This window comes from Stomoxys calcitrans, chromosome 1 (assembly GCF_963082655.1).
Source record: "Stomoxys calcitrans chromosome 1, idStoCalc2.1, whole genome shotgun sequence".
Taxonomy (NCBI): Eukaryota; Metazoa; Arthropoda; class Insecta; order Diptera; family Muscidae; genus Stomoxys; species Stomoxys calcitrans.
In genome coordinates, this window is record NC_081552.1 from 15,283,073 (window position 1) to 15,302,534 (window position 19,462).

The 19,462-nt window shown below is 36.9% G+C and overlaps 1 protein-coding gene across 3 annotated transcripts in view; it reads right to left on the reverse strand.

Moving 5' to 3' along the window:
* LOC106093004 (CCR4-NOT transcription complex subunit 7) overlaps window positions 1-17,220 on the reverse strand; it is a 64,396-nt gene extending 47,176 nt beyond the window's left edge. The window contains exons 1-3 of one of the 3 annotated variants that reach the window (XM_059370972.1): window positions 17,151-17,220; window positions 16,951-17,083; window positions 16,670-16,871 (exon numbers count right to left, since the gene is read on the reverse strand). In XM_059370972.1, the coding sequence (XP_059226955.1) occupies window positions 16,670-16,678 (9 nt within the window). In that variant the 5' untranslated portion in view covers window positions 16,679-16,871; window positions 16,951-17,083; window positions 17,151-17,220. The other 2 variants (XM_059370973.1, XM_059370971.1) reach the window with 2 other exon arrangements.
* Window positions 17,221-19,462: the final 2,242 nt, after the last annotated feature.

The window sequence follows — 19,462 nt, forward strand, 5'->3', positions numbered from 1 at the left end:
CACCTACTCACCCGTCGTTCGATCGTCAACCATTCGACTGATGTCGGCTTTATCAATCGAGCATGACCTAGAAATCCATCAAATGGATTTTGTGACAGTATACCTAAATGGAGATCCAAATCCGCATCGTTTCGGTGCCAGGCCATAATGGAATAAGGGGAAATTAAAGGGCAGACGATTTGGCGGTGAGGGCCAGAGGACTGCCGTCAATAAACTTGGTTAACTCGAAGCCTTTCGGATGGACGCAGTCCGAGTTAAGGGAGTGGGCGACGAATGCGCATGCAACATTGTGGAACAGTGAAACGGTCGGTAGGACGGCGAAAATCCTATGGGGGGATCCAGATCGTGAAAAGACAAGGCTAGAGGTTGTTCTTTTTAGAGGATACTTTATAGTTTTTAGAGCGTACAACAAGCCGATTACTGGCTTAGGTGTATGTCCATAGAGGCATGGGGCGGATTAATATCTGCATCCTCTTCTCAACCTAACCTATCACATTGTACTCAAATTCAAATTTACCAGTCTGCCTGGAATAAACCACAAGTAAATTAACAACACAATGTATTTTAATTTTTTTAAATTAGTCATAGAAGACAATACCAAAAACAATTTTAGAATGAGTATTTTAAAGTATACAGAGTATCTCAATAATTATCTAATTATACTTTTGCAAAAGTTCATTAACTCCTACTGTACCTAAAAATGAATTCAACAAATGTATTGAAAACAAGTATGACATATGTGTACGCGTATATTTGGTATGGGCAGACACTTTATATTGCTTCAAATATTGGCAAGTATGGCATATGTGTACGCGTATATTTGGTATGGGCAGACACTTTATATTGCTTCAAATATTGGCGATACGTTAAAACACACATTCTGGCACGTTGCTAAAAACGGGTGGGTGAGTTAAAAACGAAATAAAATAAAACAAGTAAAAACGTGCTAAGTTCGGCCGGGCCGAATCTTGAGTACCCACCACCATGGATACCGTTAAAAATTTGCCTTTATTAACTCAGTTCGTATTTGAGTTATTTACAAGTTCTGTTCCAAATTTCAGCCATATCGGATGAAAAATGAGGTCTCTAGGGGCTCAAGAAGTCAAAACTGGAGATAGGTTTACATGGGGGCTACATTCAAATCTGAACCGATATGGCCCATTTGCAATCCCCAAACACTTACATCGCTAAGAACTATCTGCAAAATATCAAGCGTTCGAACGCTATCGTATTCGTGTTTTCGACAGACGGAGGGACATGGATAGATTGGCTCAGACAATCAACAATATATATACTTTATAGGGTCTCAGGTCAATATTTCGAGGTGTTACTATGGTGGTGGGTATGAAGGAAATTGGCGCCAATACAAATGTAAAGCATTTTTGGTTTGTTTTGCAATAAGAATACCAATGCAACAGCAATAAGAACGAAATAAAAAATGTGTTCGATTTCCTTGACCGCAGGAAAATCAAACAAAAAGAAGATTCTGTTCTACTTACATCAATTGGTGTAGATAACTTTGTTGCTGTGTCAGCCACGATTTGTTTTCAGGGAATTCTTGAGACAATTTACTTGTGGATTGCAGAGTCAGTTAGTTTTGAAAATGGATATTGTGGATATTCTTACAATCTTCGATTCAACATAAAAAACATTGGCCTTGATTAAAGAAGTACCGCGTTCTTCAACTCCACCACCACAAAAATTAAATTAATAATATTTACAATTTGAATTTGAATTGAATCCCCTCTTTTCATATGACGATTGCTAAATTTTTTAAAAAAAGTTGTTATAATATATTCGTTTACACTGAACCATTAGATTGTTGCAATGCGGTATAAAAAATGCCTGTAAGATATACAAATAGAATGGGAAAAAGAGTAAAGAGATTATAAAAAAGAGCATGAGTTGCAAGAGATTTTTCTAAGATTTCAACAGTGCAATGAATAATTATTGACAATAAAAGATTTTGTTATTTATATAAATGTGAGTTTTCAACATGTAATGTGATGTTTTGATAGAATTGACGAACACGCGTCTCGCATACTTTATTGCTAGACGTTCCAAATTTAGATGTTTTATTTTAGGATTTGTTGAGATCCAGATTTATTTGCGCCATTGGTTATACAAGCGTAAAAGAAGAAAGCAAGGAGTAAAAAAAAGAAACAATGGATTCGAAGGAAGTGCCAATCTGAAGTACGCGGTTATGAATTAGTTGGTTAGCAATATACCCCCCTAGTAAGTGGTTTTTAGATGTTGGTGCTGCAAAAGGAGCATAAATCATATAAAATTTTACATTGAAAATGAAATATTAATTCGGGAGGGGATATCAATGACTGATAGTCCAATACTTTTAGATTTGAGGTTATTTCACTCGACTCAGACCCAGATTCCTCTGGACGCACCCCATCTTAGTCGCAGATTTCCTGAATCTGGACACTCAACAGAATCAAGCAGACGAAAGATATAACACAACAAACTGCTACAACAACAATCAAAAAAGTTACCCTTTCTCGTATACAAGGCAGGTAGGTGCAAACATTTTCTATCGCGCAAGTCACTAAATTGGCACACAAGTAAGTTAAAAACGATATCGGTTTCTAGTCTAGTGTCCCCGTACAGGAGAAAATGTGCCTTTTGGGGATATAGTCCCGCGATATACTACCACGGTGAATGAGAAGCTTGCCACAATCTATATTTGAGAAGCTAGCCACATATGTGCCCAAGCCTCGACGGAAGAGAAGGACATGCAGGCCAACGAAAATTCTAAGAGCGTCTAGAGAGAGAATACGACCTCTGCCCCGCCCATTATATTAAAATCGTTCTGGAAGATTTTAATGCGAATATAGGGAAGGAAAATATCTTTGGTCCAACAGCCTGATATAACGTCCGGTGATGGATTGAAGCTAATAGATTTCCCCGCGGCAAAAACATAGTAGTTAGCAGTACTAGATTTCAACATAAACAAATTGCAAAGGCCGGGCCGAAATTATAGTGGTGGATATCTATATATTAAAAATCTTTCGTCATAATACAGTGCATAATTTATGAACCCATAGCAGCTATATTTAAATATAGTCCGATCTACACCATATACAAGTGGGCTATGTATGGATCTATCTAACACAACTCATTGTACGACATTCATCGGTTAAAAAATGTACCTTTTATGGGTCTAAGAGCTTAAATCGGGACATCGGTATATGTATATGACAGCTATATCAAAATATAGACCGATCAGAACCATATTGACCACGAATGTCGAGAAGCCTAACACAGCCCAATGTGTCAAATTTGTCCAATGAACTTAAAACGGGATAACGGTATAGCAGCTATATCCAAATATAGCCCGATCTTGACCATACTCGATACGAATGTCGAGGGGATTAACGCAACGCATTGTACCTAATTTCAGCAAAATCGGTTATAAATTCACCTTTTATAGGTCTAAAACCTAATATTTGGAGATTGGTATATATGTATGGGCCGTATTGAACAGAAATGTCCAGGAGCCTAACACAACTCGCTATACCAAATTTCTGCGAAATCGGACAATAAATGCGCCTATTATGGGTCCAAGACCTTAAATCGAGAGATCGATAAATATGACAGCTATATCCAAACCTGGACCGATCTGGGCCAAATTAAATAGGAAGGCGAGAGGCCTAACACAACTCACTCACCTAAATCTCAGCGAAATTGGATAATAAATGTAGCTTTAATGGGTCTAAGACCTTAAATCGGCAGACCGGTCTACATGGGGGCTATATCAAGATATAGTCCGACATAGCCCATCTTCGAAGTTAACCTGCCTATGAACAAAAAATATTTGCAAAATTCAGCTCAATTTTTTTTTAAGACTGTAGCGTGATTTCAAAAGCAGACGGACGGATATGGCTAGATCGGCTTATATTTTTCGACGATTCCGATGTGTTGCACACGAAATGACCCCTAACCTTCTGAAGTGGCTATAAACACATTAGCACGAATGGGGACCTGGACTTTGAAATTTGAGAACTCAAAAGAACAAACTTCAACTAGACAATGAAGTTTACGAATTGATGAGCAATGGCAAAGAAGGGGTATAAGAGGGATATGCAATATGTGTTATGTGGGCACCACTCGTCCACAAATGAAGATACGAATGGCAGAACACGAAGCAGACATCTAGAAAGGCAGAGAAAGCACACCATAATCACAACACATTAAAGAGACGGGACACAACATTGACTTTAATGCTGCTAGAATTCTTGACAGAGAGAGAAATGAAAATAAGAGGTATACTCTTAATAGTTTACGTTTACAACAGAGGACGTCGATGAACACGAAAGAGTACAAAGAAAATACAAAGCTACAGTATTGCGTTGCAATAGTTTAGAGAGTTCTGTGATATTAGCTTTTAATTTTTCGCTGCATTATTTTACATTTTATTTATTATAAATGTGTCGTGATGTCCAAAACAGAAAAAAATTCACTTTTTTCACATTTTTGTAAAATTTGTCACAAATCCAAATCAAGCTTAAAAATGGAAATCGAACCACAAATGCCTTCATAAATTGCACGTCTCGGTTAATATTGTACAAAAAAAAGTCGAATATCCTTGAAACTAGTGGATATATAGTAGACTTCAAGTGGTACCCCCAATATATTGTCGAAATACCGAGGCGACCAACGTTTGGGGCCTGCCAAAAGGCACCTAGCTTGAGATTTTGCACACGATCTCGCTAACACCTCAAAACATTTCAAATTTCAAAGAGATACCCGTTCTCACACGGCATATTTTTTACTAGCATTTTCGATTTTCTTCCACGGTACGATGGCGCATTCACATCTTCTTGCAGAGACAAAGAACATAATCTGGTAACTGATACAGATAATGTGCTTGGAATATGGAAATAATTTTTTCTCAGCTGCCAGCGTCCGACAATGGCGCCAAAGACGAAACCGCAGTACCAAACCCTGACTAGAAGGTAAACATACATTGTATGTTAGGTTCAAGTAGCAGTGACCCGAATGAAGAACAACAAGGCAGCAGGAGTCGATCGGTTGCCGTTAAACTATTTAAAACCGACATTAACTTGACTGCGCGATCTAGCTAGAAGAATGAATACCCGAAAGTGGATCCAAAGCATACTATGTCCCGTACACAAGAAAGGAGACAAGACGGAATGTGCCAATTGCAAATTTGCCCATGGAAATTCCACTAAGGCACAGGGCAAACTTTTTCATCATATCAATGAGAGCTGTCCGATTCCTCAATTAATCTCAATGTTAAGGGGCCTCCTTTTTATAGCCGAGTACGAACGGCGTGATGCAGTGCGACACCTCTTTGAGGAGTAGTTTTAACATGGCTGCCATACCAAATGGTACAGTACCTCACAAATGTCGCCAGTATTAGGATGGTATAACCACCGCCGAACATTTTTCCGATGTTCTCGCCAGGATTCGAACCCAGGCGTTGAGTCATAGGCGGACGCGCTAACCTCTGCGCTACGGTGGCCTCCAGGAATGTGCTAACTACAGAAGAATAAGTCTCGTCCCCATCGCATACATTATACTCTCGAGTGTACTGTGTAAAAATCAAAAGTCAATGAGATAATTGGGACCTATCAATGCGGCTTTAGGACTGGTAAATTGACCATATTCCAATAAATAATGACACTACACATACTACGTCAAATCCTGGAAACATATCATTATACAACGGTTGCATTAGCTAGGTCATGTTATGAGAATGAATGCAAAAGCTCCAGCGAAGAAGTCTTTTAAAGGCAAATACTGTGGTATACATAAGTGGTGAAAGACATCTCGAAACTAGGTGTCAGAGATGGGAAAATTAACGCAGACAATTTAAGCTAATGGGACAAATTTTCTGTCACAACCAATTAAAGTCAAAGATCTTTATAAGTCATTCATGTGATTAAGTTTTTTCGCCATTTGCAAATGCAAATGCCACCGTGTCGCAGAGGTTAGCATGTCCGCCTATGACGCTGAACGCCTGGGTTCAAATCCTAGCGTGAACATCGGAAGAATTTTCAGTGGTGGTTATCCCCTCACTATTGCTGGCTACATTTATGAGGTATCCTGTCATATTAAAACTTCTTTTTTAAGAGTTGCCGCTATGCGGCACACCGTTCGGACTTGGCATAATAAAGGAGGCCCCTTACCATTGAGCATAAACTTTAACCCATTAGTGCATAAAGCTCCCAGCACAGTCTATTCAAAAAATTTATTTTTTTTTAATTAAATGGTGACCAATAAGCGCTTTAAAATTTTTTTATTTTTTATATAGAAGCGAACTTAATTTTTAGATAGCTTCCCCTATAAAGAAAATATGAGGGGTGTGCGCCTAATATACATAAGTCAATCTGCTTTATTTTCACCAATTTGAAAGCGCATATTGTTAGGATTTGTCTCCACAAACTGTGAAAGTAAAAATATTGATCCCGTTAAAGTACCATTAATTTTAAGTTAGTTTTCCTTGCTTTTATTTACCTGCCGCACTTCCTTTTTTAGACGTTTGTTAAATTTTTCCATTTTTGTTAGTTGTTGATATTAATGTAGCAGTGTGTTGTTGTTGTTGTAGTCACATGTCTATATGGGGAGGTGGCTATCCTCATCTTGCTCATATACGTGAGCAAGCTCGTTCCTGTCCAAAGGACCGATCGCCGCACGAACATTATGGCCATTGGTTACTTAAAGGCGCCGACTATTCGCCTTGTCATTTCAAGCATTATAGGCACTCACTGTTTATGCAAGAGCCGGCGCCACGCGGACTCTCACTAAGACTCTCCGCTCCATACCGCTGATTGTCCTCGACTGCAATTGCAGCTACTCCGTATTGCAACGCTAAGAAGTTAGCTCGATAAATGTACCGATCGGATTAGATTCACTTCTTGAATCGATTTTGCTATGTCCGTCTGTCTGTCCATGTATTCTTGTAATCAAGGTACAGGTCGCATTATATATATATCTTTCAACCGATATGGCCGTAGTTGCTACAATTTTGGTCTGAGCTTGACAAAATTTTACGTGACATGTTTTATTTGACATCCCAATGCGTGTGCAAAATTTTATAAAAATCGGTTCAGATTTAGATATTGCTCCCATGTTTCTACGACCACTGAAAATTGTTGTACATGCCACCATAGGATGGGGGTATACTAATCAAGTAATTTCGTTTGTAATACCTCGAAATATTGATTTGCGACCCTATAAAGTATAGATATTTTGAATCGTTTGACATTCTGTGTCAATCTAGCCCTATCCGTCTTTTCGTTTGTCCGTCTGTAAAAATCACGATAGCATTCGAACGTTTGAAGGATATCCACCTGAAATTTGGCGCCGATACTACTTATTGATGTAGGTCGTCGGCCATTGCAAATAGGCCATATAGAAACTGTAATTTATATCTTAATTGGCTCGAATTTTGCACGCATTGTTATTTTACCACATTCAACAACCGTGCCAAGTACGTTCTAAATCGATCTATAACCTGATATAACTACCATATCATACCCTTACAAGCCCCAATTTTTGTCCAATTTAGCTGAAATTTTGCACATAGTATTCTCTTATGACTTCTAACATCCGAGAAAAGTATAATCTAAATCGGTCTGTAGCCTGATATAGCTCCTATATACATCGATAGCCCGATAAGTCTTCTACGGCCCAAAGAAGATTAAATTTTTGGCTGAATTAGCAGAAAATTTGTACATAATGTACACATGGGTTCTTCAAACCTATGGTGGTGGTTTCCCAAGATTCGGCCCTGCTGTTTTTCTTTATTGTTTACTAGCATACCCCCGGTCCGCATCGATACCCCATCCACTTTTAGTAGTACCTCCGTTTCAGTGTAGAATTTCAAAAAATCCCATAAATACTGTCAAGCTGTATATGTATCCCAATATTGAGAGAAAGAGGGTACCTTTTGTACGATTAAGTACCTAAATGCACATTTTTCAAAAAATCTTTTAGTCGCCCGATAAATATTGTCAAGGTGTACCTGTATCCCAATTTTGAAAGCGTTAACTTAATCCGTAATGAAGGTACTATTTTGTACGTTTAAGTGCCTAAATGAATGAATTTCAAAAAAATCTTTTTATCGCCCAATATACTGTGAAGGTTTGCCTGTATCCCAAATTTCGGAGTTTCAGCTAAATCCGCAAAGACTGTACCAAATGCGGTACTAAACGTACGTTTTCTGCCATCTCGAGAGCTATTTTCCAGAATTTCTTCCTACCTCCACTTTACGCAATATCATGTTTTAAGCAAAACTTAAAAATTCTAGCTTGGTAAATTTTTGGTACCTTAATGTACAAGTTTCCCAAAACTCATATAGTCATAAAAAATCTAGTTTGCCATAATGTACCTAAGTACCAAAATTCAGAGCTCTACCTCTATACGTAAAGGAGGTACCAAATAGTACCAATTGGGGCACTAATCGTACTATTTCTCCCACTTCCGGAACTATTTTGGAAAAAAAATTTCAACAAATCTTATTTTTTCAAGACACGATTATTTTTAGTTATTTGGGTAATTTTTTCAAGTTTTTGCCTAAAATTCGATAGTTAGACAATTATTTGGAAAATGTGGGCATATGTATAAGAAACTAGGCTTCCCTAGCTGTCGTTTGATGCCGGTCTCATCGCCTTACTATTTTCCATTTTCACACAGTGGTTCACGCAAGTTTTTGCCTTAAATTCGATAGTTAGACGATTATTTGGAAAATGTGGGCATATGTATAAAAAACTAGGCTTCCCTAGATGTCGTTTGAGACCGGTCTCATCGCCTTACTATTTTCCATTTTTGCACAGTGGATCAATCAATTTTACAATCTTCTTTATCTTGTTAGTACACCTTGTGGTTATTGAGGGAACTAAATTTTAATGTTGGATCAACTTATTATTTTCTAGAACTTTTTGGTTTTTTTGTATTGTTTGCAATTAACTTTTTGTGAACAAATACTTTTTTTTGAAATTTATTAATTGCCTACAAAGTTCCTAAACAGTGTTCTGCTAATGCCAGTAACAGAGGACTGTTAAGTCAGTGGTTTGTGTCTCCACTAGTTAAATTCGGAATTTATCTTCACTCACATAGAATGGAGCCCCGAGGAACTCCGATTCTTACTGGTAAAATATTCGACCGATCCCCATGGAGCAAAAAAATTTACAGGCATCTAGACCGAGCCCAAAAAACCGTTGAAGTTTTTTGACCAAGAAAAAATGGTCAACGCGATCGAAAACCTTTTCCAAATTCAACGATAGCGGAAGGCATATTTTATCTTGAGAAAAATGACATGGTAAATCCAAACTGGACCAGATATTCACACTGCGCCAAATCCTGGAAAAGTCCCAAGAAAAAAATCAACACTTGCCATCTTTTTGTTGACTACAAAGCCGCTTTCGATATCCCTTTACGTTTAAAGGTACTTGAACCCAAAATTTCCTCAGTAAGAATAGGAAGGAATCTCTTTGGACCATTTAATACCAAACGAGGTTTCAGACAAGGAGATAGCCTATCGTGTGATCTCTTTAATATCCTGCTGGAGAAGATTATATGATATACAGATGTGAATAGATATGGCACACTAATCACAAGAGAACACATGCTATTCGCCCATGCCGACGACATCGACATCATAGGTCGGTTACCGGAAGTAGTAACTGCAGCCTTTGAAAGAATCGAAAGAGAGTCAGTGTTAATGGGTCTGGCAGTAAATGGAGATAAGACGAAATGGATGGTTTCAACTCCCAAAACGCCTTGTACCGAGCAGATGAAGAAAATGGAGAAAGTTGGGAACCACAACTTTGAGATAGTCAGTAATTTTATCTACCTCGGCACCGCCGTTACCGAAACGAATTACGCTAGTTTTGAGATAAAGCAAAGAATAATACTGGCAAACAGATGCTACTTTGAACTAAGTAAGCAGTTTAGAAACAAGGCCACCTCTCGGCTGACGAATATTACACTATACAAGACACTGATACTACCCGTGTTGGTATATGGTTCTGAAAGATGGGTACTTGTGAAAGCAGATGATGCTGTGCTTGGAGTGTTTGAGAGAAAGATTCTTCATAAAATATATGGAGCAGAAAATATAGGCGACGTTTGAACCACGAGCTGTATGACGATAATAGCATAGTTAAACTTTACACGCATCAAAATACCACGGCTTCGTTGGCTAGGTCATGTTGTCAGAATGGATGAAGAAACTCCAACAAAGAAGTCTTTTGAAGGCAAACATGGTGGTACACGCAAACCGGGAAGACCAAAAGCCCGATGGAAAGATCAAGTGGTGGGAGACGCTTCAAAACTTGGTGTCAGAGATTTAAGAATGAGCGCAAAAAGTCGAGGCGCTTGGAACGCTATTCTACGGTCGGCTAGTGAAACAAATGTTCTGTCATAGCCAATTAAAGTAAAGTAAGTAAAAGCGTTCTCTAATGGAGTCGTTAATCCTAACAGTAGCATAGATGTGCTCCTCTGACTCCTGAAACCACATTGAGTCAGAAAGCAATCTGCAACGATCCAGGTAATCAACGAGCTGTTTCTTTGAACATTTCAACCACCTTGGACAAAATAGGAAGAAGGGCAATATCTATATTCGTCGTGATTCGACTTTTTCTTTATATGATTAATCCTTGCAGTTTTCCACTCCTTGGGGAAGCTGAATGTCTTAATGAGAGTGAGAAAGTGCTCGGAAATGAAGGGTAATACAATCCCGTAGAATTTAAGAGGAAAACCATCGTTTCCAGGGGCATTTGATTTTATGAACGAAAATGCAGAAAATTGGTACTCAATGGTTATACAAGTAAAGGAAACCCCTTCATTCGCCGGTAACGAAGAAAGAAAAGAACTCATGTCACCTATAACATCCAGTTGGTTATTTATAAATCTGTCATTTCATTCATCAACACTACTGACAGAAGTTATGTCAATATTAAACAAGCTATTGGGTTGCCCAAAAAGTAATTGCGGATTTTTTAAAAGAAAGTAAATGCATTTTTAATAAAACTTAGAATGAACTTTAATCAAATATACTTTTTTACACTTTTTTTCTAAAGCAAACTAAAAGTAACAGCTGATAACTGACAGAAGAAAGAATGCAATTACAGAGTCACAAGCTGTGAAAAAATTTGTCAACGCCGACTATATGAAAAATCCGCAATTACTTTTTGGGCAACCCAATACTTCTAATAATTCCGTTGTTTCTAACAATATTCCAAGGGCCTTTGGATTCTCACATTTTTCAAACATAGCAGAGGGGCATATACCGACCAATTCTGTTGACTCTTGTCACAAAGATAAGCTTTATAGGCTATATCAGCTAATGACTGATGATAACGAACAGCTGATAACTGACAGAAGAAAGAATGCAATTACAGAGTCACAAGCCGTTGAAAAAATTTGTCAACGCCGACTATATTACTACTATATTACCGACAATTACTTTTTGGGCAACCCAATACTTCTCTTAAAAATGCATGTCCTACGTGTTGAAATTCGACATTTACAATGCTAACATCTATTCTAGACATTGTTAAAATTTTGACGGAGGCGGAAGAGACCCATAGACTTATACATACAAATATATCTTTAATTCAGACTTCAATCAAAATACTCGAAGGGTTGTAGTTCATCGTCTCTTTGTTTTATATTGCATTCCATTTCAAAACTTAAAAAATGTGTGCACCTGATTCAGAAGATTTTCCAGAAATATCAAAATTAAAACTGAGAATCACTGACAATGTAAATGATATATGGGAAAATAACTTCAGCATCTGGCACAATGCAGCCTTATTTTTTATCCTCCCGCTGCACGCATCCAGCAAGAAAAACAAAGACAAAGAATACGCACGATAAAAAAAAACAATCCGTAAGACTATATAACGTAGTTAAAGTTGTTGAGTTGTTTGACACAAAAATCAGAAGCGCTAAAAGTGTAGACGAAGACGATTTGATAAATATCTTTTTGATAAACTGTAATTTTTTATATCCGCAGGCAACGAGTTGTACAAACGTGAAAGTCTTACAAAATTAGTTCTGGTAGAATGACAAAAAAATATAACTCATTAACAAGAAAAATAGGAGACCGACATTTCAATAACTTAAAAAGAAACAACAGCGATAATTAACATTCGACGGAAAAAAACAACCGAGAAAACTACACACATAGGGCGTTATATGAACACGACGATCTACAACGTAAACAAAACGAATCATATTATGGAAAGCGACCTGAAGACGATGCATTCTCCCTTGCGACGCACTGGAGTACACCTCCAGACAATATAAAATGGCCGGCAAAAGTAATGCATAAGCCAAACGCTTCCTCACAAAGAGCGGTAAATATAAACTCGCGGCTTCTTAAAGAAAAGTTAACCTTAGACACTACGGAACTAACGTTAGATGAACTCGAAAATTATTGTATGGAAAGAATAGTTTTAAACGACAATTTTAATGCAATTGAGCGGTGAAAACACAAAAATACCCCAGTTTCTCCAAGCTACCCTTGTCCATTCTGTCAATACCTAGAAGCAGGACGAATATAATTTCCGAAAAAATAAATAGATTGGGCCCCCAAATTGTCGACATAAACTTTAAACTTTAAGCCGTGTGGTGCTGCCGTGTCGGTTTGAATCAATTAATTGGTTCTCATCATATGAAGTCTTCCTGCTCGAGAGATGTTGACATCATAATTTTATTTTTAGCACCACGAGCCAAAGTTAGAGCAACTCTACCGTTAATTTTATAAATCTTTAAATTGGTGGTCCGGGCTCGAAAAGGGGTCCACTCTTTGTAAAATCTAAGTCTGAATTGACAGCTTGAAAATTGGCTGAAATTTGGAGCGTAGAGTACACTAATAGAAATAAAAAATAAAAATAGTCCCCATGTATAGTTCTTAAAATTTGGTACGTACAACACACGAGTAGATAGACCCATTAGTAGAAAAAGCTATGGCGGTGAGTTACCTAGATTTGGCCTGACCGAACTAAGTGCGATTTGGAACGTAGAGTACACTAATGTTCTGAAACAACCACATCAAGCTCCGTACAGATATGGCTCTCTAAAAAATAAAAAATAGTCGCCATATATACTTCCGATATGTCCGATTTGGAGCGTAGAGTACACTAATGTTCTGAAACAACCACATCAAGCTCCGTACAGATATGGCTCCATAAAAATAAAAAATAGTCGCCATATATACTTCTTAAAATTTGGTACGTACAACACACGAGTAGATAGACCCATTAGTAGAAAAAGCTATGGCGGTGAGTTACCTAGATTTGGCCTGACCGAACTAAGTGCGATTTTACTTTTTTCTTAGTTATTCATAGGGTAAGTGTATCAGTAGTCAGCAGTTTAAGGAATTTACATTTTTCAATCCACCGTAGCGCAGAGGTTAGCATGTCCGCCTATGACGCTGATCGCCTGGGTTCGAACCCTGGCAAGACCATCAGAAAATATATATTCAGCGGTGTTTTTCCCCTCCTAATGCTGGCAACTTTTGTGAGGTACTATGCCATGTAAAACTTCTCTCCAAAGGGGTGTCGCACTGCTGCACGCCGTTCGGATTCGACTATAAAAAGGAGGCCCCTTATCATTGAGTTTAAACTTGAGTCGGACTGCACTGATTGTTATGTGAGAAGTTTGCCCCTGTTCTTTAGAGCATTTGCATTTTTCAATCCATTCTCCTTCCTAGTTCAAATGTTCACTTCACTTCACTTCCCCAGTAGTCGGCACCATTTTCCAATACTCGGCATGACATGTCCCTATAGTATGCATAAAGTATCTTAGTAAAGAAAATAATAATTATAGAAGAAAATTATTGATGTAATTATTTTAAAACACAATTTTTACATTATTAACCTACATAGTAAAAAGTTCAATCGAGAGATTCATCTATATAGAAGGTATATCTAAATATGACCAGATATGTATCATATTCGATGTGAATGTAGCTGATACCATACCCTCTCTCGCCTTCCCTCTCTCTCTACAACGCATTGATTAAAGTTTCAGTGAAATTGGGTAAAAAAAATTGGACTTTTATAAGCTCAAAATCTTAAATCCGGAGATACGTGTATATGGAAGCTTTATCCCAATATGATCCAATCTGGACCTTTTTCCATCGGAGGAAGGGGATATAAGACATAGTTGCAAATATCGCACAAATTGGTTAAAAATATTCGGTTTAAGAGCTGAAAACGGTAAATCGGGTGATCTGTTATACAGAGGCTATATATAGATGTAGTTTGAAAATGGTCCTATTTTAACGAACTAAACCTCACTATGGATGGGAATGTAATCTGTACCAAGTTTCTGCTAAATTTCTTAATTTTAAAGGATTAGAATCCTGGCGTTGAGAAACATAGGAGAACAAATTAACTTCTGAGCCAAGGAGGCCTCCAACGTATTACAGACTTTTTTTTATCTATAGACAGGTTAATTTGGAAAATAGGATATACCGGACAATATTTTGATATATCTTCCTTATAAACCGATTTGCAAATTCGATTTCTGAAGAGCGCAGAAGAATCATTTTCCACCCGGTACTCAAATGCGGGCTACTGGAAAATCCAATTTTTTATGGTCCCTAAAGACGGCATCAAATAAAAAAATATGAAGAAATATTTCTTTTAATAATTTTTATGACTAAAGTGTTCTTTTGATTGCCCTTTGCATTAAAAATTATTTTTGATTCAAAACTTTAAATTTTTTACGCTTCCTTAACTTAAAAAGTCGATACCTCCACTAATTCTTAAATTTGTTTACGCTTTCTTAACTTAAAAAGTCGATACCTCCGCTAATTTTTTTCTTAAGAACAGGCACTTTTGTCCTTTTTGATGGTCACGCTCTCACTAAAATCGAAATTTTGACGTAATCTGTAACTGAGCTCAAAAAATTTTGCTACAAGGAGAGCCGAGAATATTATTTACGTTTATTGATAATTTTTTTTTTAATATAAAGTTGTATATATTCGTAGTATTTAAAAAGCAAAAGTTCCGACTACTGGTACATGCCGAACTAAGGAGCACTTACCCTATAGTCTTATGCTCGTAGAATGGAGAAATGTCATCTTAATATGGTGTTAAACAAGGGTAAAGCCAATTATGACTTTTTCAAATTTAAAATTAGTTTATTAGAGGAAAATAGGCTTTCATGTGTTTGTAAATACAAAAGAGTACATTTTACCTATTTTCGGTTTATAGAGCTCTTTTAAATGTTTTTGAATAAGGCTGTAAGTTTTTACGAAATTTTTTCCAAGCACGACAATTTATTTAAAATGTTTGCCTTCTAAAGTCGGATAATTTGCCGGCTTGTAAAATTTGTTATTCAATAGTTTTGATCGGCCCTTCAAAGGTCTATTCCTCAAGACCCAGGTCCGTTCCCGGGAATTTTCTATATCGTGGGAATTTGCAATCTAAACTGTACAAAATATGTTGAAAGAAACTGAATGCGGCGAGGCCAAAGCATTCGAAATCCCTCAGTTAAGAATCACAAAATTTGGTTTGGAATGAGATCTTTACACGAGGTTCCAACAGCTTCCTAACTTCTGAAAAATCAGATTAAAGTATCATAGCAAAGCAAATCTGACGAAATTTGCGTGTATATTGGAAATTAATCTTCAGAAAATATACCGTGTTGTTTCTCTACATATTAGATCATTGAATATAATTGCTAAATTGAATCGTGCGGTACTTGTTAAATGTAAACGAAATGCCCGGCAAGGGATAACTATGACCACACACGCTGGAACTTTGAGCTTCAATCTGTGTGGTGTTTTTTGTTATCACGAAAAGCTTAGCTTGAATCTACCGGGCACGTCCACCGGCTGTGGATAGTGGAATGTTCCAGTCGCGGAAAATTAGCGGTAGAGTCTCAGTGGAGGAGAGAGTCTACGTGGCACCGGCTCTTGCTTAAATATTAAGAGCCTATGATGCTCGATATGACAAGGCGAGTTATTTGCGTCTTTACATAATCAATGGTCATCAGGCTGCTGTGGCGATCGGTCGTTTAGAACGGAACAAGCATGCTCACCAATAGGAGCTTGACGAAGATCGCCACCTCCACATGCAAATGTGGCTTGAACAACCTTAACAAAAATTTTTCTGCGAAACTCTTCTTTGTCGGGAAACTACACGGAAAATGTGGATATTTGTACAATATAATGTTTATGTTGCATATGTTGCCGATACAATAGCTAATGGCTAAAGAAAAAAATAGATGTATGCCTGAATTTGTTCTGCAAAACCTACATTAAAGTACAAATTGTTGATGTAATTCTTACATAAATACTTTTCTGTTAAATTGCAAGCAGGACTAAGAAGATTATACAGCTCCTTCTTGTTTCCTATTATCTTCCTAAGAATTTCGCACTGATACCATACGAATTTTTAATCTCCAGTATACGGTAAATGAAGTGCAAAAGCAGTATTACAATACTTAATGGTTGGTGTATGTACGTGCCTAATTTAGGCGACATTGAACATGTTTATATTTAACTTGGAAATGGAATTAATAAACAAATGAGAAGAAGGCCAAATATTAGAAATACATTGACTAGGTTTATATCTACGTTAAGTCATCCGATTTGGTGGCCATGATCTTTTATTTGTTTACAATGAAGGGATATTTGTTTAACTCTTCCAAGAAGGGTGCACACACTTACCCATTTCATATTTCGTTGTTGTATTTGCAATTGTTACCGCGCGTATGTGGTTATTGCGAGCACTAGTTATTGTGGTGTGTAGCACTTTGATGCCGCTTTTTTGCTTCGATCGATGACTTTATAATGAATTATTGTGGTTTTCTATGCTTGCTTTATTTTTATGTACTTTGTTCTCCACTAAAATAAACACCAACCAATGGAGCTGTGGTATAAAATAAAGACAGAAAGGAGAATTATTTCGCTTTTCTTAATGCTTATACTGCAGCTCGAAGTTTCTTTACCGATTTTGTTGGTTGCCTTTCTATGCAATATCTATGAATTTGTGGCTTCGCTTGAGTAGTTTTGGATAGTGGAATATACATTTGATGTTAAACATATAGACGGGAAATTGGAGTTTTTTCTTTAACAAATAATCTAAAAAAAGTTACAAATTCAATAATGCCAATCACAATTTGTGGTAGTATTTGATATATTTGGGTACTTGATATCTCTGAATTGAGTATTTGGTATTTATGTTGTCGAAACTAAAAGACGGAGAGAGAGAGGAAAATCTCTGCTGTTGTCTCTGTTCATCGATGACAGTTGTCAACGAAAGTGAAAGAGCAAAAAGTAACGGCTTCGAATATAATGCGAACGGCTTTGACTAAGAACTGTACTGGAATTCTGTAACTTATAACCAAGATATATTCATTTACAGGTAGTGCCTGTTGCCCAACAACATAACATTGAGTGCACTATCTGTCAAAATCAGTGATTAATAAGGAAGGATTTAATAAAAATGATACAAAACAATTTAAAAAGACACAAATTCAGCATTTATTTATAACAACAATGAGATTTTGCAGTATATTCACTGTTATAAGTTAAACAACCGCAACTTTCCAAAAGCCTTTGTCAGTATCTTCCATTTTTATCCAAGTATTGTTGTTGTGATTGCAGAGCAAAAGAACAACACATTCTTTCACAAATCTTTTTATTTCGTGCAGATTGGTTGTGTACCGTAAACAGGTGAGTAAAATTTTATCTTGAAAAAAACCCAAAAAAATCAAATGTGGTAACCTTGTCAAACCACTGAAAGAACGATTTTCAGAAAAATTTCCACAAAAAAGAACGTAGTACCAGCCTTTATACGGATAAATTGGTATTGATTGCACTTTTTCTAAATAATTGTGTACATTTTATTTTGATATGTGATGTTTTTAAATAAATAAAAGAATAATTTCGGGCTATGAGAAGAATTATCTATTGTTTTTGTCGATTCCTCTATGCGTTTTGTTTTTTTTTTTTTTGGTAGAGTTGCCAGAGAAATAACGATAACGATTTCTGTTCACGTGGAATTAGAAAATAACATAATCGTTAGTGCAAACGTTTTTTTTTTGTCGTTATATTTAAATATACGATGTTTGTTACAAGTTACAGAATTGCGGTGCAGACGAACAAACAACAATCGCTCGAAATCGAATCTTTTTCGGTTTGTTTATGACGAATTCGCCTGCACATACGCAAGGCGGATGTAAAAAGGTGGTCTCACGCAAGCAGCTGTTAACAGCCGGCCAGGTTTGACGGTATTAAGATGCCTGATTTGTGTTTGCATTCTCTTCGTCGTTATCTTCTTTCTCGCATATTCTCTGCTCATGTACGCACACGTATACACACACGTACACAAATTTCTTTGTGTGTGTCGGCAAAACGTCGATCAGCTTGATGGCAAGATGGCGATTGCACCATATGATTTGTAGTTTTTGTACAATACAAACGAGGCCATATTTAATTGTTTCGCCATGCTAAAGACTAAAAAAACAGCGGCAGCGTTTTTCTTGAAAATTTGGATAGTTTTCATACGCCATTCAAAATGTAATTAACTTGTAAACTCGTCAAACGTTGCTGACTATCTCAAAATTTCCACCTATGGTTAATCTCCATTTACTGGCAGATCCACTTTTTTTCTGTATACGTGTGTAAATTATATAAAAATTACATTTTCTTATTTCAGAACATGTTTCCATGTTTCATCCAATTCGAATGAAATGAGTGCTGCGATTGAAACCCGTATCGCGAACAGCATACAGCACAGGCACACAAACTTGCTTGCGCGTGTTGGCAAAACGTCGATCAGCTTGATGACAATATGGCGGATTGCACCATATGATTTGTGGTTGTTGAACTAATGAGATCACCTACAATTGTTTCGCCATGTCACATACGTAAGAAAATGTTTTCATTTTCACATGCTTACGAAATTGGAATTTTTCGATTTCTCCTGATCTACTAGCAATATGTATATACGACTGTGCAACTTTATTGTGATTTTTTTATATCAATCGCATACATAAGCTTAAAATAATCTGCGTGAAGTTACCGACTTCGGTAACTTTGGATAATTTTCGATAGCTGACACACGTTCTTGTGACGTTCTGGAATACAAAAATTGCTAGTAGGGCAGGATGCACCTCTAGCGGTATTTTCGTTACTATAAGAAATGCATTGACATATCCTAAACAAAATTTTCGTTACTGGTACCGTTACTGAAAATTGAATTGAAAATCGCTTGCAGGAACGCAGCTCAAGTAGTAGTAAATGCTTTATTGAGTCTTATTTTTTCATTTTACATCACATTATAAATGCTTAAGGCTCTAAAACACTACATGTTCTTGTTTTATGGCATGCCACTTTTTATGTATCATTGGTATTTCATTGTGTGTGTCAAAATTGTTATTTTATATACGATTCAACATTTTTGCTATTATACGAGTATGTTATTTATGTATGACATAACCTAAAAATGTGAGCAAA